Genomic DNA, 24477 nt, shown 5'->3' on the forward strand with positions numbered 1-24477 from the left:
GCACATCCATGATGCGAATCTCCCGTTCCACCACATCCCAAAGATGCTGTATTGGATTGAGATCTGGTGACTGTGGAGGCCATTTGAGTACAGTGAACTCATTGTCATGTTCAAGAAACCAGTCTGAGATGATTCCAGCTTTATGACATGGCGCATTATCCTGCTGAAAGTAGCCATCAGATGTTGGGTACATTGTGGTCATAAAGGGATGGACATGGTCAGCAACAATACTCAGGTAGGCTGTGGCATTGCAACGATGCTCAATTGGTACCAAGGGGCCCAAAGAGTGGCAAGAAAATATTCCCCACACCATGACACCACCACCACCAGCCTGAACCATTGATACAAGGCAGGATGGATCCATACTTTCATGTTGTTGACGCCAAATTCTGACCCTACCATCCGAATGTCGCAGCAGAAATTGGGACTCATCAGAGCAGGCAACGTTTTTCCAGTCTTCTACTGTCCAATTTCGATGAGCTTGTGCAAATTGTAGCCTCAGTTTCCTGTTCTTAGCTGAAAGGAGTGGCACCCGGTGTGGTCTTCTGCTGCTGTAGCCCATCTGCCTCAAAGTTCGACGTACTGTGCGTTCAGAGATGCTCTTCTGCCTACCTTAGTTGTAACGGGTGGCGATTTGAGTCACTGTTGCCTTTATATCAATTTGAACCAGTCTGCCCATTCTCCTCTGACCTCTGGCATCAACAAGGCATTTCCGCCCACAGAACTGCTGCTAACTGGATGTTTTTTCTTTTTCGGACCATTCTCTGTAAACCCTAGAGATGGTTGTGCGTGAAAATTCCAGTAGATCAGCAGTTTCTGAAATACTCAGACCAGCCCTTCTGGCACCAACAACCATGCCACGTTCAAAGGCACTCAAATCACCTTTCATGCCCATACTGATGCTCGGTTTGAACTGCAGGAGATTGTTTTGACCATGTCTACATGCCTAAATGCACTGAGTTGCCGCCAAGTGATTGGCTGATTAGAAATTAAGTGTTAAAGAGCAGTTGGACGGGTGTACCTAATAAAGTGGCCGGTGAGTGTATATATATGTATATATATATATATATATATATATATATATATATATACACAAAGAAAGAAGAAATAGCAGCACAGTCCTTTTAAAGCAGAGCGTTATGGGTGCTATCCTCACTCTCACCAGCCAGAGTTTAATAGATATCCAAAAAATGAAGACAGGCAGCACTCCAAAGTAGTGAAAAAACTTGAGTGTTTTATTCCACCTCCCGCAACGTTTCAGCTGAGACTACAGCCGAAACGTTGCGGGAGGTGGAATAAAACACTCAAGTTTTTTCACTACTTTGGAGTGCTGCCTGTCTTCATTTTTTGGATAATATACACAATAATTAATCAATATTAATTTACCGCATGTCAATTTTTAAATTTTGTCTTGTACATTAAATGTACTTTTATTAATCTTACCACTTTAATCTCCATACTTTATTTATGGTTATGATACAGAGGATCACATTTGGGATACACTCTGAAGTGGTGCTCTAGTCTAGATAACATTGTTTATAGAGTGAATATAAGTAAATCTAAACTAATGTTGGCAAACTTATGGCACAGGTGATAGAGGCTATACTCTGGCACTTGGTATTACAGTAAATGAGTGAGTTTGGGCATTTTTTTTCTAAAAGGTTTAAAGCTTGATTTTAGTACAATATGTAGGAAGTGAATTCAAGTTTTGTGGGGCCTATAATATTCATACTGACCAGTGCCCATGACCCAGGTCTTAATCCTCCTTGTGTGTCAGGAAAAGCACACTTGAATGAAGAGTGTGTGGCTAGTGGTTCATCTCCTTCGTCTCTATAGGCCAGTATTAAAGAAGCCTTGGACCCCACCAAAACTGACTATTTTGATTATCCACTACTGAACATGAAACGGGGTTCAAAAGTTGAGAACAGGGAAGCCATGCCCTACCGAGGCCCCCTTCTGACTTGGCCTGCAGAAAAGTTAAAATAAAAGCTAAAAGGAAATGTGAAATATGTGTCTTTTTTATGCCACAATGGAATGATGACTGTATCTTAACATGATTTAGGAACACAAGGTTTTAAATTTTGATTGATTTTTTTTTCTGGTTGAAAATAAGTTGGTCCATGCAGTAGTATGTATGTACATACATGTAGTTAAACTAAGATTAAAGTCCTCAGGTACATTGGTGTATGAAGTTGTGTAGAACTGTCGTACAATATTCATAGACTTCTTTGGTGCGCTGGTGTAGAGGAGTATATTTTTAAGGAATACCAGTAGCAGGTGAATATCCTTGTGCGATACATTTGGAGAAAGGATGTTATATTAATAATTGCTGTAGTCAGGACACTTTTTGCTTTTACATTTTTTATTTAAAGTTTAAACAAAAGTATTTTTTTCTGGTTTTCAGGTTGTTTAGAAATCATCACACACATTTGTTCCACATGGATATTTTTTAAATTCCTGTTTCTCTGCCCTGTAAGCAATATACATTGCACTTAGGAATCTGCAGCTTTAATAAATTATGGAAACTTCTGTAGGACAATAACCAATACCTGGGACATAAGTAGTAGGCATTTTGTCAACTACAGTTTAATTTGTTAGTCAGTTTCTTTTGGACCAAGAGCTGACAACTAGTACCATACTGGTGTAATAATAGTGATAAATATTTATATAGCGACATCATATTCTGTAGCAATGTAAATGGATGCAGACATGGGTCCATCTTCAGCAGGAGTTGTTCCAACTATATTGCAATCTAAACTTGGGAACATTGGATATATTTACAGAATAATCTTATTGAACTGCTACATGTATACCCTTATACATTATTTCACATATAACTTTCTAACTTCAGTTCTATATTAATTTTATTCTGGCCCTTACAAACTGTTTAGAAAAAATACACACTTGTATACATCTTATGTTTTCTTGATTTTAAGAAAAAAAGTTCAGATGGTGGATTGCAGAGATACTGTTCCCTGAAAAACTGCTGTGAATAAAACTGTGATAAAAATATCATATAGTGTACCATACAGCAGCACACAGGCCTTTTAGTGATGTAGAGCAGCGAGCATGTGGACTTTAACAAGATACCAAATCCCAGGACTTACAATGCAATTTTGGTAGTTGTGTTAGCAGTTTGGTTCTTATGGTATGTCCACACAACATTTACTAAAAACAATGAAAACTGCACTGTGTGTGTGCAAAGGGCAGCAGATTTATGATTCTTCATGAATCTGGCACTCCCTGCACTGCCCCGACAGAGGGCACCAACTTTTTTTTGTTGCACCGTTAACATAGGACACACTATAGGCTTCCGTCGGACTTTGCACGTTAAATGTGGCGAACGGTCAGACTGTGCGCCAAAATGCTCATTTCAATTACAAAATTTGTGTTGCGGAAACACTTCTTGAATACAAGCAATTTGCACATGAAAGAACGTGCAAAGTCGACAGAAAACTGGCACAGTTCTCTTTACATTGCAATAAAACCCACAGACATATTGCAGATGTATAATCTCTATTGCACAGTACTGCATTTTGGGAGATTTACTTTTTACTACTGTATAAAACACCAGATTCGATCTTTATGTTATTATGTAGGATTCATCAGAATGTATGAATATATGTTTTAAAGGTGGGTGATTTCTTAAAGAGAATCTTTAGCAATTCAACGCTGAGTAAATAATGGCATCTTCGGTCCAACCGCTGAATATTTAAGACTCTGGTTCGCACATCCAAATTTTCTCATTGTATTGGTGAGGCAACATAGATTGCTCGGTTACACAAACTGTCCCATTCTTAATAAATTCCCTGGAACTGCATTCAACCAAAGCGATTCTTTAGAAATACAAACAGCACCGCATACATTAATTTAATTGATAGTAAAGTCATTAACTGAGCATCTGTTTTTACTTCTGTTTGGCCACAGGCACTATGAAACAGTTATGGCAAATGCCTTTCGAGTTCATTGAAATAAATTTACTGTATAAAAGCTTTGTACACATTCAAAAATGTGCACAATAAATAATCGCTGGAAAGAATTTTTTCAGCTTTGTCGAACCCATGCATTATCCTTGAAGCTAAAATGTAGCTTCAAAATCCTTTGCTTTCTTCTTCCCATTTTTGAGACTCCATCCAGTCCTACTTAGGAGGAATAACTATAACCGGTTGTCCTCTTTTCGGCCTCCACATTAGTACCTGTGCATCATTTGCATTAGGCTTTACCAGTGCATTGGGTGGGATTGGCTCCATGCGGCTTAAAATCCTGGGCTGCTCCTGCTGAGTTCTACCCACTAATCTGGCCCGTTTACCCAGCAGCTGAGTGGGATCCACCTCAATGTCTACCCTCATCCTCCATTTTATTGTTTGTAGAATTATCTTCTCCTTGGTGTGTGCATTCATAGCTACCAACCAAGTGGTGAAACTTTGGTCTCTTTTAATTCTGGTGAGCATGGGAACATTGCTTTCACTCACAGGCACTGCCCACGTCACACTAGGGTAGAAGTTGTCATTCATGCTGACGGAGAACCTGGAAATTTTATTTGTGGGACCCATTAAGGTCACAGTTTCAGTTGTGTTTCCATACCAAGGGTAGCTTACTCCGTCTGAATCACTAATGGCTTTTACCCGTCCTTCCCTTAAATCCGGAAGCTCCCAGCTTGACCTAGCAAATAAAAAAAATAAATATTAGCAGTTGAGAAAAATCACTGTATCATAATTTATTAGGTTAAATAAATATTCAGGTATATGAAGTCCCACCTATAATCCTACAGGTTTAATTCAGAGAAAGGCAAAACAAAGCCCTATAAGTTTGAGGCCAAAAAAAATTCACTTCTGCCTAAATATGCCAGTCGAAGAAAAAAAACCTATTACAAGAATCAAGTTTCCATAACACAATATTTTGCGTTTAAAAAAAGCTGCCAGGCTCCTTCTGAATTTGTCTTTTCTTTTGGCCATCACTTCCTGTGGCAAAGACTTAGGCCCCTTTCACACTTGCGTTTTTCATGCGCGTTTTCTGCGTGTGCTTTAGACACGCAGAACTTGCATTGCACTCTGACCCATTGTAATCAATAGGTCTTTTCAGACTTGCATTTTTTTTCACGCACACACGCGCGTTTTTTTTTAACATGCGTTTAAATCTCGACATGCTCTACTTTTGCAAGTCATGCGCGTGAAAAACGCACCATACAAGACTATGGAGACGCATCAAAAACGCATTGCACTCTGAGACACTTGCAATTACCATAGAAAAGATAGAGCTCAGTCCTGAGTCCATTTCTGCGCGTGAAAAACGCATTGAAATTGCATTGCAATTGCATCAAGAACGCGCGTGAAAAACTGAGACACTGAACAAACTCTTACTGAAAACTGATTGCAATCTGATGCAAAATGTGCGTTTTTCGCTGACCAAACCCTGATCGCACCCTGATCAAACTCTGACAAGATCTGCAACGCAAGTGTGGAAGGGGCCTTACATAGCCTCATTGCTATTACATTTAATAATCCCTGTCTGTGATCTTGGGAAAAAGTTTTTTCTGCTAGGTGTCGAGGATGCCCCACTGGTCTTGGTAGGCTATTATATGTACACTGTGGTTAGTCTTTTTTCCCCAAATGTATTCTATTCCATCCTTTAATCCAACCCTTAAAAAGTTTTGTTGCTTACTTCATACCTGCTGGATCTCATTTGTGCACCAGTGTTCATAATTGTACACAATTTTTCATATGTGGGCTGACTTATAACTTGTTAAAAGCTAAAACTGTCCTATTCCTGGGAATCTAAGCCTCTGGATGCAAATTCTATTTGCCTTGGTAGCAGATGCCTTGCACTGATCACTAACATTAAGTTTACAGTCCACTAATCCCCAAGTATTTTTCAACTGCAGTTTCAACATATATTTAACTATATTAAGCATAATTGTATTTTTGCTTCCTCAGCGCAAGTGCATAAACTTACATTTATGTACATTAAATTTACATTCGCCATTACTCCACACATGCCTTCGGCTTCCACAAATCTTCATGTAATATTATACTATCCTCCCCTGTGCTGATTACTTTACAGAGCAAATATTGAATTAATTTATCATATCTAGTAACAATCCCTCCATGAAAGTAATTTCAAAAGGTAATGTATTTGTTCTACAGTTTGGCATGTGGTAAAGGATGTTTAAAGTAACACATTGGCAAATAGCAAACAGGAACATGTGATCACCAATATAATATCATAATGAGGGCTGTGTGAAGAATACATAAAAAAATGCACCTCTATATCCTTCTATGTAAAGGTGCATTTTTTTAAAGGAGCATAAGGGGTTGCAGGCAAGAGAAATAGGAATTGCAATCTGTAGAAAGGAGGGGGACATGCAATTGCAAGCTGGAGAAAGAAGGAACCTTGGGGTACACAATGGAGGTGTGGGGTTCACAAAGGGTGTGATCAATGTGAAGAAAAAGGGGGGCATGGCTCATGGAAAGCAGAAAAAAAGTGCAGGCTGTAAAAAAGAGGGGTTATGCAATCTATATTAATAGGGAAACATTGGGGTACACACTGTGAAAAGGAGGTTGATGTTGATTGTAAAAAGGGGCTACATTGAAGTGCTGGCTTTTTAAGGAAGAAGCAAGGAGGACATGGCAATGCCAATCAGTGTGAAAAGAGAGGCAGGGGATTCAGGCCTACATCAGATAGCATAAATATGGAGGACAGCATTCAGCTCCTGCTATCCTAAAAGAGGATTGTGATGCAGACAGCACTGGATGCTGAAGAAGTGAACAACCACGGGACACAAAGCAGTGGATAAAGGAATATGCTTATAAACCTATTACTTTTGTAGACCACCAGTGACATTCAAATTAAAGGGATCCTGTCAGCAGATTCTCCCTTCTTTGCTTAGGAAGAGATCTGTCTCCATTCTTCATATTTGTTTATGAGAGATCTAACCATTTTCTTGTCTGCCTAGTCCTTGTAGCATAATTCTGTTTGTTTACAGGTGCACGGAAGCTCCGCCGAGTAGAGATTCCTGCCGGCCAAGGAAGCTGGCCACGCTGACCCGACACCACCTGTAAGTTCGTACAGACCTGTCCCCGATGTCCCCGCCTCAGCAGGATTCTCATTTTGCTGTCTGGGCTGCTCCTGTAATAGGGCACAGAGCTGTGAGCATCCTGCACTACGAGAAGATGAGGAGGCAGGAAGACAGGTGGGAGAGAGGTAAGTATTTGTGTTTATTATTTCTTTGATTATGTTACACTGTGAAAGGGAAGCATGGAAATTATGGAGGGCATTACTGGGGGCTGTTAGGGACATTGGGGGCTGTGAGGGACATCAATCGGGTGCTATCAAGGACATAATCGGGTTGCTGTGGAGGATATTAGGGAGGTTGTGGAGGATATTAGGGAGACTGTGGGGCATATTACTGGGTTGCTGTGGCGGAAATTACTGGTGGGCTGTGAGAAAATAGGTGGTGGGGGGTTCAGTGGGGAACATTACTGGGTGCTGTGGAGGAAATTAAAGCGCTGTGCAGGACATTACTGGGATGCCGTGGAGGACATTAGGGGGTTGTGAGGGATATTACTAGGGTACTGTGGAAGATATTAGGGGGACTATGGGGAATATTACTGGGGTGCTGTGGGGGAAATTACAGGGGGTGTGAGGACATAAGGGGGGTTGTGGGGGACATTACATTAATTTACTTTTTATTGAATCCATTTTTTTTAAAACTCTTTTATAACTTCCATTCATCCGATTGCTTGTTCATGATATTACAATGCATAACTGATGTATAGGTTGAGACTGCCTTTAACCCCTTAGCACTCAGCGCCGCACCAGTACTGCGCGGGCTCCAAGTATTAGCGCTCAGCGCCGTACTCCGGAGCCAAGCCGGCATCGGGAGTCACGGGATGTCAGCGGTAATCAGTCAGTGGGAGTCAGTGGGCTCCTATCACGGGTGTTTAACCCGTTAAATTCCACGGTCAGTGTGACCACAGCATTCAAAATGCTTTTGGGGGTTCTCTCCCGCACGATCGCCCCTGCCGAGACCTTTTCGGGGGGCGCCAATCGTTGCTATGTCAGCCCCGAAGCCCAGGGCTTCCGGCAGGCAGTGCCTGAAAGATGGTGTCTGTGGCGTCATCTTAAAAGGCACAGTGTCAGCCTATGCATGTGCCTAGGCTGACACTGCTAATACCCTGCAATACATTAGTATTGCAGAGTATTATCATGAACAAGCAATCAGATGATTGCTTGTTCATTTCCCATGGTGGAAATAATAAAAAAAAAAGGAAAATGTTGTTCAATAAAAAATAAATTAATAAATAAAAATGGCCATAAACCCCAAAATATATAAAAAGACCTATAATGCTCAAAAAGTCTAATCTAATATATATATATATATATACATATACACACACATACATACACACACACTCACCGGCCACTTTATTAGGTACACCTGTCCAACTGCTCGTTAACACTTAATTTCTAATCAGCCAATCACATGGCGGCAACTCAGTGCATTTAGGCATGTAGACATGGTCAAGAATAGTCTCCTGCAGATCAAACCGAGCATCAGTATGGAGAAGAAAGGTGATTGGAGTGCCTTTGAACGTGGCATGGTTGTTGGTGCCAGAAGGGCTGATCTGAGTATTTCAGAAACTGCTGATCTACTGGGATTTTCACACACAACCATCTCTAGGGTTTACAGAGAATGGTCCGAAAAAGAAAAAACATCCAGTGAGTGGCAGTTCTGTGGGCGGAAATGCCTTGTTGATGCCAGAGGTCAGAGGAGAATGGGCAGACTGGTTCGAGCTGATAGAAAGACAACAGTGACTCAAATCGCCACCCATTACAAGGTAGGCAGAAGAGCATCTCTGAATGCACAGTACGTCGAACTTTGAGGCAGATGGGCTATAGCAGCAGAAGACCACACCGGGTGCCACTCCTTTCAGCTAAGAACAGGAAACTGAGGATACAATTTGCACAAGCTCATCGAAGTTGGACAGTAGAAGATTGGAAAACGTTGCCTGGTCTGATGAGTCTCGATTTCTGCTGCGACATTCGGATGGTAGGGTCAGAATTTGCGTCAACAACATGAAAGCATGGATCCATCCTGCCTTGTATCAATGGTTCAGGCTGGTGGTGGTGGTGTCATGGTGTGGGGAATATTTTCTTGCCACTCTTTGGGCCCCTTGGTACCAATTGAGCATCGTTGCAATGCCACAGCCTACCTGTGTATTGTTGCTGACCATGTCCATCCCTTTATGACCACAATGTACCCAACATCTGATGGCTAATTTCAGCAGGATAATGCTCCATGTCAAGCTGGAATCATCTCAGACTGGTTTCTTGAACATGACAATGAGTTCACTGTACTCAACAGTCACAGTCACCACACACAGTCACCAGATCTCAATCCAATAGAGCATCTTTGGGATGTGGTGGAAAGGGAGATTTGCATCATGGATGTGCAGATAACAAATCTGCGGCAACGGTGTGATGCCATCATGTCAATATGGACCAAAATCTCTGAGGAATGCTTCCAGCACCTTGTTGAATCTATGCCACGAAGAATTGAGGCAGTTCTGAAGGCAAAAGGGGGTCCAACCCGTTACTAGCATGGTGTACCTAATAAAGTGGCCGGTGAGTGTATATATAGTGTATCACCACATCCCTACCTAACAACCCGTAGAATAAAAGTAAACAATTATTGAACCTGCACGATGAGCGCTGTAAAAAAAAACAACTTTAAAAACCTGCCAAAAATTATGATTTTTACCTATCTAATCCCACAAAAAATGCAATTAAAAGTGATCAAAAAAACATATGCACTCCGGAAGGTGACTTTTGAAAAGTACTACATGTCACGCAAAAAACAAGCCATCAAACAGAACTGTAGCCAAAAAAGTAAAAAATGTTATGCCACTTGGAAGACAGCGATGCAAAAATGATAGATTTTCCCCACATCAGGGTTTGGTAAATTTTGTAAAACATAAGAAAAAATATTCATGTATGGTATCCCCGTAATCATACTGACCTATAGAATAAAGATAAATATATCTTTTTTTCTCGAGATTGGCTTATGCAAATACAACACCTACCACACTGTAAGTTTAGGAGCAAACAATTTAGGCAGAGCAAGATAAGGAGATCCCATTGGGAATATACATATCACTTGAATTACTTTACATTTCTTTGTTCTCTACCTTATGTGCGTAGCTATACTATCAGTGTTAATGATTATTAGGCTATACGGTGAACACCAAAAAAAAAAAAGGAAATAATCCAGTACAGAATTGATGTTTTTCTACTCCCGACCTAAAAAATAGTTAATAAATTTTCAACAATAGGAGATACCAACCCCAAAATGGTAACACTGGAAAAAGCATCTCATCCCGCAAAAAAATATCACCACATGGCCCCAATATTGAAAAAGTGAAAACTTTATAGTCTACAAAAGAAGGCAATGAAAAAACTAAAATCGTGCCAGCTTCAGGGCGCTACTTTCGTTCTGCGCCTCGCTGTGCGCCTATAAAATAAGTAACGGCCACATGTGGGGGGAGAAATTGTAGAACAAATTGTATGGTGGGTTTTCTCTTTATCTTTTGCAAATGTGTAAATTTTAGGGCTAAATGAACGTATAACCGGCACAATTGGTCCATTCTAAATTTCACCTCCATTTTGATTCAATTACCATGAAGGGGTTAACAAGCTTCCTAAAAGCGGTTTCTGATAGTTTGAGGGGCGCAGATTTGAAAATGGGTTGATTATATAGGGGGTTTTAATGCTAAATATGTAAAATTTCATTCAAAACAGTATTTATCTCCAAAATAGTAGATTCTGAAAATACGGAAAAAATCGATATTCGATTTGTAAGCCGTGCGACATCAAAATAAATTATCCAGACATTTAAAAAATTCTGAAAATGTAAAGTAGACATATGAGAAATGTCATTCAGCAACTTATTTAGGTGGTAAATCTATCTGCCTGAAAACATGATGATTAAGAATTTCAAAATTTTTTAAAAAATTCTTAATTTTTTCTTTTTTTTGTAAATAAACGGAAAACGTATCAGCCAACATTTACTACTTAAATGAAAAAACAAACAAACGAACTTGGAATCGGTTTGATAAGCTATAACCATATAAAGCGACCCAAGTCAGAATACAAAAAATGGGGCTGAGCCTTAACCCGTTAAGGACACAGCCAGTTTAAGGCTTAAGATCCCGGGGTTAAACAGGTTAAACACAGTTACAGCTGACACCCTGTGTTTTATAATGCTGGCCCAGCTCCGATTATGAGCTGGACCAGCATCAGCTCAGCATTTGGTATAACAAATGCTGAGCGCCAAAGCCCAGTACTTGGTGTTAATAATAATATCTAGCGGTTCCTGCAAGTAATCACTGTTATCCAGGTGACATTATACCGTCAGTGATTGTGGTATTTTTAGGGGCGCAATGTGCTGAACAGAGCTGAAAATATCTGGCGGCGAATACAGCAGAGATAAGCCACAGCCGAGAGAAATGGTAATGAAGTCCTCTTCCTGATGGAGTAGATGTCACTGACTGATACTAGAATGTGAGACCGTGTCAGCCTGTGTAGTGTCAGTCGTTAGTAATGTGGACACTTTTTAAAGATTTGTTTCTCACTTGTGAATTCAGTGGGACAAATATAGCAACCCGAACAGGGATCATTGGTAGGATGCTGGGGGCTGTATCATGGCCGGCGCCAGCACTTGGCATACCTGGGAAAGAGCCTGGGCATAGCTTCTGCGAGGGCCCACATAAGGGTTCCATAGGGGTGAGAGGGGATAATCTAATTAATACATAGGGGAGGAGGGGGGCTTTATATAAAATAACCATGAGGGAGCTGTTTGGTATAAAAAACTAGGGAACAGGAGACTGTAATGAACTCACATGGCGACATTAAAAATTCAGAAACTAAAACAAAGGGGCCTTCTGAGGCTCTGTCGCCTAGGGGCCAACTGAAACCTGGCCCTGACCTTGGGCTATATATCTACTACAGATGGGCGAATTTATTCTAACGATTCTACCTTCGGTTAGAATTTCAGGAAAAATTTGATGCGTCACGAAGCTGAAGTTTATGCTGATTTACGGGAACGAAGTCCCCCCTCCCTTTTTTCAGCTAAATGGGCGCGAGCACAACATGTTACATGGGACAGAGAACTCTGGGAAGTGACATCTGCAGACCTGAAAGCCAATCAGCGACCAGCAGGCTTAAGTGATACCACACAACCCAGGCATTTTCAATCTCGGCACTTCACACTTTATGTAGCGTCTAGCTGCTGCTCCTGTACTGTGCAGTAGTGATTCTTACTGCAATCCCTGGATGTTCTTTAAAGGGGATCTGTATACCCCAAATAGTAGTTCTATTTAGTGACAAAATCGAATAGGAAGAAATCTGTTTTACTTTCATGCAACTTCAGTAGCGATTGGTGAACCAATCCCAGGTTGTTCTTTAACATTGCCATACCTTGTTTGGGCTATAGTTTACATCCAGATTTACGTGTGAAATCAACATAGTGGTTTATAAACTATGTCAGACAGAAAGGTGACAGGTGGAGCAGGCAGAGGTGGCAGCACAGTAAAGGGACGTCACAGCAGGGGTGCCTGTGTGAGGCCAGAACTGCCGTTGTCATCAAAAGTTGTTGAATGGTTGACTAGGTCGCTCGCTATGCATGGCGCCAGCAGTCGTTGAGCGAGGCGATTACAAAGAGACAACTCTATGCGTCCAGCCATCCTAAGGTGCAGAAGCTGACCGTGCTCTTTTCGTAATGGTTAGTACTGCAGTCTCTCCCTTTCCAAGTCGTTAGCTCTGCACCCTTCAGAGAACTAATGGCTTGTGCCGCACCGAGGTGGAGAATTCCAAGCCGCAATTTGTTTTCCAAAAAGGCTGTGCCAGCCCTTCACCAATATGTACAACAGAAGGTGGGCCAGTCCTTGAGCTTATCAGTTTCTTCCAAGGTGCACAGCAGCGGACGTGTGGAGCTGTAACTATGGTCAGGGCCAGTACATGTCCTTTACCGCCCACAGGCTGAATGTGCTTCAAGCCAAGCCACACTAGCAACTTCCACAAGAGACAGCGCTTTCTCCACCACGTTGTCAAACTGCTGCCCTGCGGAAGTGTCCGCCTCCTCCTCCTTCTCCACCACCACCTCAGCCTCCACAAGTGCTGCTCCATCATACCACATGTGCAGGGCACAATGGTGTCATGCAGTTCTACACCTGGTTTGCCTGGGCGAACAAAGTCAAACGAGAGAGGAACTGCTCCACGTCATACAAGAAGAAATCAATGTGTGGCTTTCTCTGCGACAACTAAAAATCGGTCAGGGCACTGGAGAAGTGGAGACTTCATCTCATGGCCACATGAGTCCGGTGGGGGCTGAACTGGAGGAGGATCGGAGCACAAGCAGAGTCTGTTGCAATTTGTAGTTTTTCTACTCAGGTGAGAGGAGAGGAGGAGCAGGAGCATCCGGAGGAGGTAGAAGATGAGGCAGATGACCCAGAAGCACCGTGGCAGTATACAGTGGATATGGAGACCGGGAGTCCCTCAGAGTCACTTGGGCAGATGGCCCGCAGCATGCTGCTTTGCCTAACTAGTGACAGCCGAATAGTCAACATCTGCCATAGGGATGACTTTTGGCTCTCCACCCTCTTGGACCCTTGCTACTGGTCGAAAATGGGTGACTTTTTTCCAGCTGCTAAGAGGGAGAAACAACTGTCATACTATAGAGAAATACTGTGCACACAGTTGGACGCTGCCTATGTGCACCATTGTCCATCCTCTGGGATGCCAGGGGATTCCTGGCAGTCATCGCTGCGCGTAATACTGACACGGCTGCTGTAGGGAGCTTGGGGGGTAGGAGCAGTAACAGTTCCATCAGCAGCAGCTTAAGTCTGGATTCCTTATTGAGCAACTTCCTTCACCCGCCTAGTGAGGAGAGTAGCCGCCACCAGCAGCAGGACATGGAGCAGATCCTGCACCAGCAGGTGGTGGTCTACTTGGACAGCACTTCACCACCTCAGGTAGAGGATCCAATGGACTACTGGGCAGCCAAACTTGATGCGTGGCCGCAACTTGCGGAGTTTGCAGTAGAGAAGCTGTCCTGCCAGGCCAGTAGTGTGGCACCAGAGCGGGTGTTCAGTGCGGCGGGGGCCATCGTTACCCCAATGAGAACCCGCTTGTCCACCCGTAATGTGGAGAGAATGACCTTTGTCAAGATGAATAAGGCTTGGATCAGCCAGGATTTCAACTCACCAATGCCTAATGCATCAGATTAGATCAGCCATGACGCCTCCTCCAAACGTTGAGAAATGAGTCAGGGTTCTAACTACCTGCCTCAGCCACTATTCTGATGCTGCCACACATCTGCTGCCAGTTGCACCATCTGCCTCCTACAATCTTTACCAGGGACTGGAATTGTCCGTCACCTCCACACTATATCATGGTGCCACTCTGCAGGCTCCTACTGCTGCCACCTTCACATTATATCATTGTGCCACCCTTAAGTCTCCTGCTGCTGCTACTGATGCCACCAACACACAATATCATTGTGCCCCTCTGTGGGCTCTTGCTGCTGCTGATGCCACCTCCACACTATATCATTGTGCAACCCTGCAGGCTCCTGCTGCTACTGATGCCACCAACACACTATATCATTGTGCCACTCTGCAGGCTCCTGCTGCTGTCACCTCCACACTATATCACTGTTTCACAATGCAGGCTCCTGCTTCTGCTGATGCCACCTTCACACTATATTATTGTGCCACCCTGCAGGCTCCTGCTGCTGCTGATGCCACCTTCACACTATATTATTGTGCCACTCTGCAGGCTCCTGCTGCTGATACTGATGCCGCCTCCACACTATATCATTGTGCCACTCTGCAGGCTGCCACCTTTGGAGTTCATTTTTGTCCAAGACCTGATATTTTCAGGAAAACTGTAATGTATTATGGATGTAGCGTCTCGAATATACAAATTAAAATTTACACTTAATACTTTGAATTCAAATTCATTTCAAACTTCATTGTTGTGCCACAATATGGCCTCCTCTGCTGTGGGTTTTGTAGGCTCATGCAGCTGCTGATGCCACCTCCACACTATATCATTGTGCCACCCTGCGGGCTCTTGGTGATACTGATGCCACCTCCACACTATATCATTGTGCCACTCTGTGGCCTACCATGTTGCCACCACCTCCACACCTCTGACCTCACACTGCTGCTGCTGGTGCCACCTTTGGAGTTCTTTTTTGTCAAAGACCTGATATTTTCAGGAAAACTGTAATGTATAATGGATGTGGCATCTCTAATCTTCAAATTCAAATTTAAATGGAAAATTTCAACTTCTAATTCATTTCAAACTTCGTCATTGTGCCACAATGTGGCCTCCTCTGTTCTTGGCTATATGAGCTCCTGCTACCACCACCTCCAGGCTCTATCATTGTGCCAACCTGCGGGCTCCTGCTGATACTGATGCCACCTCAACACTATTTCATTGGACCACTCTGTGGCTTTCCATGTTGCTGCCACCATGTTGCCACCTGTGGCCGCCTATTGCTGCTGCTGCCACCTCCACACTATTATCACTCTGCCACTTTGTGGCCTACCATGTTTCTGCCACCTCCATAATTTGTCATTGTGCCACTCTGCAGCCTACTCATGCTGCTGCCAACTGACCAATGTCTCCCTGGAACACCCTGTGATTTCCATAATGCTGTTTTCACCCTCCACCCCTCATTTCATCTGTCAGAAGGATGAAAAGCTTCAGGATTGATAGCCAAAAGCAGGAGTGGATACAGAACACACAGGACATGCAAGTATCCAATTTGCTGCTCATCTGTGGATCATATTCTCGAAGCGATTCTAAGAGCGGCGGCTGTCATGTGCGTGTTATACTAAAACACAGCATTGTTTGAAGACCAAACCACTCTCCCTATGCATATTTAAGCATGGCACAACGTTCTACAACACCCTAACAGGCTCTCTGCAGCCAGGAAATACCTGTTTTTTAACGTGATTTATCATGATTAGATTCTGGTCAAATCAAATTTTTTGGAAAAATTCAACGAATCGTGACGAACCGAATTTTTACAAATTCGCCCATCTCTAATATTCATCTGTCTTTCTGTTATTTATCTATCTAGAAAAAAAATAGCACTATTCCAATCCAGATAACAGGTGAAATAAGCTGTGAACTTTATTGCAAGCTGTAACGTTTTGGCTGAGTAGCCATTAAACATACTTTAAACATTGAAGTTTATTTTACTTGATACTGTTTAAGTTTCATTTTTTGCAGGATGAGCTGAAGTTTTTTTTGCTACCTTTTTAGGGCGGGAACTGTACATCTGTAGTAGCGTGCCACAAGCATCAATATCAGTATCAATATACTGCCAAAATTGCAGTGGTGACTGAGTGGCATTTGGGTTACTGAGTTTTTGCAGCAATTTGAATCCCTGTTGCTCTGCCAGTGAGCCTTCTCCATACTCTGCCTATCAACGTACTAGTATGGCAGTTGTTGGGGTTAATGGCTGTTCTCCATAAAACATATCTATACTCTTTTACATTAATTCACACATAGCAACACATTATTTACTAAGGGTCCGCGGATCGGATTTCCGACATTTTCGAGGATCGCCCTGCTGGGACAGGTATTTAGAAGGGGATTTTGGCGCATGCGATTGGATTTTGGTACAACTGTGCTGGCTTTCATGCAACAGCAATCGGGGGGTGGGGGGCGTTGGGCGATTCAACTAATTCGGACTTAGTGTGGGATTTAACTTTAAAATTGTGTCGCAAGACATTCACTTACATGCACCAGGAAGAAGTTGATGAACTCTGGCGGACCTGATCGGGGAAGCGACAAATTCAGGAAATCAGGCGCACTATCTTATTGAATTGCGGCACAGTGCATTGTCCTCGGTCAATGCACCTTCGGGAACTCTGAGAGAACGGGTAAGTAAATGTGCCCCATGAAGTTCAACATACACACTGACCTTTTAAATTCACTTATTCAGTATTTTATTGATCTTTCGTAAACCCTGAACTGCTGACAGCTTAGCAGCAGAGGTCTGCAGCTGCCAGTGTTACATAAAGGGGGACCAGGGGTGTAAATACACAGCCCTGGCACACTAAATAATAGCGAAAGTTCACCAGCAATCTATACTTATTATGCTGCTCATTGTACAACATAATATGTATATAACAGTGAAATTGTCCACAGTTGGATAAGAAACTTCGGGGGAGGGGACGGCAGAACTAGGAATTTATCATCTCTAGCTGCCAGGCGTCTACTTCCTCCATGTGGCCTGAAGATACTGGAACAGATATGGAGAAGGGGGGCCTTATTCTGAAGTCTTCTATGGTGTCCAGCCTCTCCTAGATACGAGGGGGAAAACAACATAGGCAAGGCTTACTTCTTACTGGTCAGGCAGCTCTCTGTGCAGCCTTGATTTGAGGCTTCTCTCCTTCCTCGGTGTGACTCGACAAATAAAGAGGTGAAGAAGCTGCAGAGGATATTGTTTATGGACAGTTTTCTGCTGAACACGAAAGGTTACAGACTGGATGGCAAGGTTCCATAGCAGCCATTTTCCTGTTGCTGTACCCCTGTGATGATTGTTTATTCATCCAACATCACCAGCAGCCTTACAGAGGGGGAGCGGGGCCGGCATAGGGGAGGTGATTGAGGAGGCCCGCTGAAGACACTGCTCTGTGGGAGGTCGCTACAGCAGAAGCTTCTGATCCTGCCTCCTGTTCCCCCATACTGTAGCCCTGAAGCTTTAGAGTGTCCGCAACAGGAGGAGGATCTCTCTTGTTTGGTCTAGGACATTGCAGGGGATATTGGGACAAACTCGCAGTCGCCTGGGATGACAGCAGGACTGTCCCATGGAATTTGCGACAGTTGGGAACTATGCCTCTCCCCATCTCCACACATCAAAAGGCTCCCCTTCACCCAAACCCATATGGCGTGAAGAAATTGTGATTATTTCAGTGGTTATGAGCCAAAAACTGGCATAGAAGTATTGATAAACGCCCCACATTATTCCCATATACATTGAAGAAGCAAAATAGAAACATGACACAAAGGGGCAGAGAAAAGCAGAAGAGAGTTTTAGGACCCCTGCACAAAGTCCTGTGCAAAAAAATTGTGTATGAAGAATCTGCTGCAGGTTATAGTACCCATGTAACCAAGGAAATCAGATGGACGTGTACACTGTGCAGGAAGCAGTTTTTATCTTCCAATCTCTGCTGCAGATTCTCTGTGGATTTCTATTCTCCAATGTGCAGTTACTCTCAGGGTCCATAGATAGATAATCTACTTTTACGGTGGATCATTGTTGTCACTGAGTTATTAGCAGTTTATGTAGACTGTTCGGCCCTCAAGTCCCCACAACTCTACCTTATCAGATTAAAGGGATTGTGTATGGTGTTTTTCGATATAGGTCCCCCCATTTTCTAAAATTAGAAAATGCACCATACTCACCCATCTCCGTCTCTTCAATCAGTGCGACATCTTCCATCACAGGTAGCCTCTTGCATACAGAGAAATCGCGTGACTTCATGCCGACAGCAATAAATGCGCTACAGCCTGCAACTGCTGCTGTAGCGGATTGCAGCTTTCTATATAAACAAAGATAGGTGGCGATGGAGGCACCTTGTTAAATAGTTGTGCCAGTAAAGAGTGTAAAGGGTTTGTTTTTATATACTCACCTGGGACCTATTAAAAAAAAAAAAACCTGATACCAGGCAACCCCTTTAACAATGTGGAAATGGGGAGATCCACTTTTCCAGAGACATTAAATGATCCAGTGTATCACAGCAATCAGAGCAGATGCAGAGGAAATACACAAGAAGCTAAAAAGATTACACTGCAAATAGCATCTAGTGATTACTTTAAGGCAGTTTAACCTACTCATCTACAAGAGTTGTGATAAGGTAATGACTCCGCTGTGTCTAGATTAATACCTCTGCTATCATATCTGCTCCTCTGTGTAGCTAGTAAACAGGACCCCCTTCATGATGTCTAATCAAGTGTTGGATCAACGCAGTGTTTTCCACCGCTATTTATATACGCCAACATATCCTCCTGCACATAATCTTACTCAATTAGCACAGCAAGGATTTTATATCACAGCATGGAAACACAACAAACATTTTAACTCATTGATGCTCTAGGTATAGAACTATGAAGGCATTTTTTCTTAAAAACAAAGGCATTAAAAGCTTAAAGAAGTTTATATCCTCCCAGAGAGGTCACACACCGTTATGTTAGCGAGCTTGGTTTACAAACTTTGATCCTGGTGGTATATGTCCTTTAACTTGAATTTGTATAGTATAAAATTTTAGGTTGTCATAGGAACAATGATTAACAATAAAGCATGATAACAAATCACTTTACTGTGGATCATTGCAGCCTAGGGCATTCAGAGATCTACACCAGAGGTCAGAGAGGTTTAAGAATAGGGATCCCATCCACATTCGCCAAAGAGCATACATTCACAACGGAATGGGATGGGTTAATTGAAAAATGTGCTTTTTAACTAATATCTAGGGTCATTACCCTACACCCTACCCTACCACACAAAAATATACTGCAGAAATTGAAAGATTTATAAGGAATTAGACAAACTCAGAGACCACCCAGATTTCAATAGCATTAATAAAATACAAATTTGCGGCTTACTGAACTGGAGAATAAAATTATTCAGAAAAAAGTTAAGAAATTAGAAAACCTATGCCCACAAAAACCAAATCTCTTATACTGATAAAACGCTAAATAACGATCAGGGTTATAAACAAATAGAAAATCAGGCTTCACCTTTAACTAATACAACTAGAATTCCTCAACAGAAAAAAAACTGTCATCCCAGAGTCAAAACACGATCATCATGAACCAATATTACCCCAAAATAGCATTAACCGACATTAGTGAAACAGAAATCATCATAGTAAAGGACCTATTAACCCCATCAATCTTGGTATCTCCGTCCAGTATCCGCATCACCCACCAGTACCACATCAAACCTCTCTTTTTTTAGAAAAAGGTCCAACGCAACCCTCAACCCCCCTGACCAAGATCTCGGATCCGAGTCAAATGACCACAATTTCACAAAGATGGAACCACTACTGACCACTACAACCTCAGATACTTTTTTTTACATCAACCAGAAAAAAAATCCACTTTTAGGCTATATCCACACTGCCGTTGCCCGTACCGTACCGTAGCGGGCAACGGCAGTGTACGGGGAGAGGAGGTGAGCGCAGCTCACCCCCGCCCCTCTCCATAGGAATTAATGGCGCACGGCGCCGTATTACGGGAAAAGATAGGACAGGTCCTATCTTTTTCCCGGGTATGGAACAGTACGGTGCCGCGCGTGTGCGGCCCCGTACCGCTCCCGTAGGGTGCCGTGCGCCCATTGCTGCCTATGGGGGACGTATATCGGACGTATATACGTCTGCCGTATATACGTCCCCCATACGTTAGTGTGAATGTAGCCTTAATCCAGTGGCTTATAAGGGTCCACATATTGATGCATTTTATACTGTGATGAAAGAATGTAGCAATATCAAAACAAAACAAACATCAATAAATAACCTAACAACTGATGATTTGAATGCATTGTCAAACATCAAAAAGAATCAGAACATCGTAATAAGAGAAGCTGGTAAGGGGGGAGGTATTGTTATTTACAGGAAGCCACCAATCTACTCTCTGACACAAAATATTACATTACCCTTAAGACGAATCCTGTACAAGAACATCTATCATTATATAAAAACTTTATTAAACAGGCATACTACGAGGGAATTCTCAACAAACAAGAGAATAACTTTCTTATCATCAGTCACCCTGTCCTCTCTACCTTCTATCACCTCCCAAAAAAGCATAAAAATGGTTAAAAAAAACCCCAAAGGATGACACATCATATCAGGGATTGGATCGCTCACAAGTTCTCTATCAGACTATGTGGACCTATTTCTACAAGATATTGTAAAAACCCTACCATCCCATCTTCGTGACTCCAGTGCCCTAATCCTTGAACTTCAGGGGCTTAAAATGGAATCAGAATTACATTTTCTGACCCTATTCAAATATTTCACACAGTTTGGGGATAAGTGCGACTGATTGCTATCTAAGAAACCAAACAAATATGAATGATAAACAGGTTAAACTCATTACTGACAGCATTATATTTGTTTTGGACCATGCTATATTTGACTTCCAGGGTCAAATATATAAACAAATTTGTGGAACAGCCATGGGTCCTCAAGCCACCCCGAGCTATGCCAACTTGTTCATGGGGCGGTTCAAGGCCCAATATATCCACACCTGTACTTCTTGGTTAAAAATAAAACTCTACCGATGATCTAATCTATGACCTATTTTTCATCTGGTGTGGAAATTGAAACCTTAGCCAAAGCTTTTGTAGAATATGTGAATAACAACTCCTGGGGTCTAAAATTCACTTCAACCTTCACTTCAATTCACTTCAAACTCAATAGTACTTCTGGACTTGGAAATCCATAAAGATTATCTACATCAAATAAAAAACTAAAACACACTTCAAAAAGGTAGATGGGAATAGCTATTTAAATTACAAGAGTGCCCACTACAATAAATGGTTAAAGTAAATCCTGTTTCACCTATTTCGTAGAATAAGAAACTGTAGCAACACGATGGATTATAAAGCACAAGAGAGAATTATTTATAATATTATATTTATAGTTTTTGGGGAAAGGGTATCCTAGACCATTAATACAAAAAGCATACAGGAAAAAAAAAAAACGTGGACACGTCACAGGAATCAATGCTTACTGCCTAAAAAAGCTACTACTCCAACTCTAAAGCACACCCAATTCAACTTTATTAATACATTTGACAAGGGAAACAATGCAATTAGCGAACTACTACAGAAAAATTGGAAAATCTTGAAAGACCATCCTCATCTGGAAAAAATACTTCCAAATGCAACAATCACATTTTGGAAAGCATAAATTATAAGGAGCATCATTGTACCAAGTAAACTCAAGTGTGTAAAAAAAAAAACCCAAAAATATACTAGGAAAAGATTTTCCAAAAGGTGCCTATAAATTCAAATGTCACAAAAGAGAAGTTTACCATCAAAGATAGAATGACTTGTGATTCTGATTTTGTTATATATTTAATTAATTGCGCCTGTGGTCTCCAATATGTGGGTAGCACTACACAATCCCTTTATTTGCGGTTAAATGGGCATAGATACAAAACAGAATCGGGTTTCCTACTCTAGAGTCTATCAAGACACCCAACTACAGTACATAACAAAGATTTTAACTGTGTCTCCATTACACCCATAGATCATGTATCTATAGAAATTTGTGATGGTGCAATGGCACTAAATAAAAAATAATCACTAACCCTCGAGAGGCTAAACAAGGCGATTGAAACATTTAAAAACTGAAGCCTATATATACTGGGAATTTCCTAACAATTCGCAATGCCAAATGTGTTCCTTGCATTATCTTTTATTCTTTACACTTTTTAACAATTTGTACAGGAAGCTTTTAATTAATTTGCCAAATACTAGGGATCGATACTAACCTGAGAACTACAGGGAATATACGACAGCGAATCCGTGCTTCTGACCAGATGGTGTTTGGATTCTTGATCCTATGTGGCATCCGTAGTTTCTGTATCAGCAGATCCTACAGAGTAGCTGCTAAATACCCACAATCTATCATCTGGTTCTGGACCACTATTATCATACACAGGGGTCCCCACTAATAAGTTATTGGTAGCCATCATGGAAATCCCCAAATTGCACTTTGGCTATACATAACATAGCAGTGATACTATACGAAGAGCAACCCATATACGTACAGATAGTGATGACGGAGGGACGAATTCCCCTATCACACCACCATTACCATCCTGACGTACTTCCTAAATAAATAATGAGGCTCTGTGTATCGACATAAAAGAAACTAGTCATACACTGTTTGCCATTCATTGTTTTTATTATTTCTTAAACCTGATGAAGGCACTTGTTCAGTGCCGAAACGTGTTGTTTTATATTTTAAAACTATCAGTGTGGATAACTTCTACTTGCACAAACCTGTTCAACAAATGTATTTTACCTGTTAAATTAACAAAACTACATCTAAAACCACCTCAAAGCTGATAGTGATGCAGTTTCAACTGCAACGTATGACTGCACCCTGAGGGGAGGGAAACAATGATCCTTAACATTTGTCACATTTGTGGTTACAAGTAAGCTTGCCTTGTGAAACGCTAGCAGACCAGGTTACCTGTAATCGGAGGTTCCACTGTATATAATATATAAGCTGTGAACCTTTTGCTTGGGCATCTTTCTGTTAAGAAGGAAACTTTCAATACCCTAGAGGGGCAAAAATTGGTCCAGCTCAACCTAAAGAGAGACTGGAACATGGTGCCCACAGCCTTAGGTCTCCTGTACATGAACGTATAATGGGACGGGTGCCAGTCATCGTCCCAATGTCTGGCTATGGGTTTATGCACACAGCCGTGGGAAGCATGATGGACCAAAGGCCTGCTTGCTGCCTGTGAAAGACACAGGTTCTTGAGAAGGAAGTGAGAAGGAGATAGAGTGTGGTGGTCACAGGCAGCTTGTATAACATTGTGAAGAGGTAGGTGGTGAGCAGTGTAGCCAGGGAGCGCAGACATTGCACCACCCTCAATATGTCTGAGAAGCCAGTCTGCATAAAGATAAAAATGGCAGACTCCTTTAAAACACATTCCTATGACATATATAAAATCTGCTGCACTGTAGCAGTACAGAAACCATCTTTGTAAAAGGTACATTCATTTTACTACTCTAAATGAAGAGAATATACGTAGTTGTGCTGTTGAGCTAAAACATTCACTTTATCTTGAACAATCCCTGTCCTACATATCGTCTCTAAATGGACTTTCAAATGTAGAGGATGATCTTTTTGAATAACAAAGCACCAATTGACCCATTTATAAGGCATGAATTCCGGTCTCCAGCAAATCTTGGTACTAAAGCAAAGAATTTGATTCCAGACAGAAAGGAAGACAAAATCAGTTTAATTCTGTGTCAAAATCTTCCATTATATTAAGCAACATAAATCTTGTAATGCAGACTAAAAGATACATGCTATTACTATGAAGCTGTGTGACTATGAAGTATTCCAACTCCATACTTTATTAAGTGTATGTTAATCTTGCAGCCTTGCATGATGCTGGAAAAACATGGTTGTTACTTTAAAATATAGAAGAAGGTGGTCTAGAGTAGATGGAGATTTCCATGACTTTGGGACAATCTACCATCTACCATCAAATTTACCATCAAGCGTGATAAACCAGGGTCCTGTGACTAGGTTAATCTTTTTATATTTGTTATCCTTGGCCTCCTTCCATCAAAAATTAAATGTTAAAGTTATGCTAATCAGCCTCAAGGGTTCATGGGAAGTGTTACTAGGGCCCCTCTAGCTGCAG

General features: G+C 41.9%; 1 protein-coding gene across 3 annotated transcripts in view; it reads right to left on the reverse strand.

The window, feature by feature from the left end:
- Positions 1 to 2344: 2344 nt before the first annotated feature.
- FAM78B (family with sequence similarity 78 member B) overlaps positions 2345 to 24477 on the reverse strand; it is a 100221-nt gene continuing 78088 nt past the window's right edge. For all 3 annotated transcript variants that reach the window (XM_072126759.1, XM_072126758.1, XM_072126757.1), the window contains exon 2: positions 2345 to 4662. In XM_072126759.1, coding sequence (XP_071982860.1) covers positions 4140 to 4553 — 414 coding nt within the window. In that variant the 5' untranslated portion in view covers positions 4554 to 4662 and the 3' untranslated portion in view covers positions 2345 to 4139. The remainder of the gene's footprint in view (positions 4663 to 24477) is intronic.

The sequence above is a fragment of the Engystomops pustulosus genome, chromosome 10 (genome assembly GCF_040894005.1).
Source record: "Engystomops pustulosus chromosome 10, aEngPut4.maternal, whole genome shotgun sequence".
Lineage (NCBI taxonomy): Eukaryota > Metazoa > Chordata > Amphibia > Anura > Leptodactylidae > Engystomops > Engystomops pustulosus.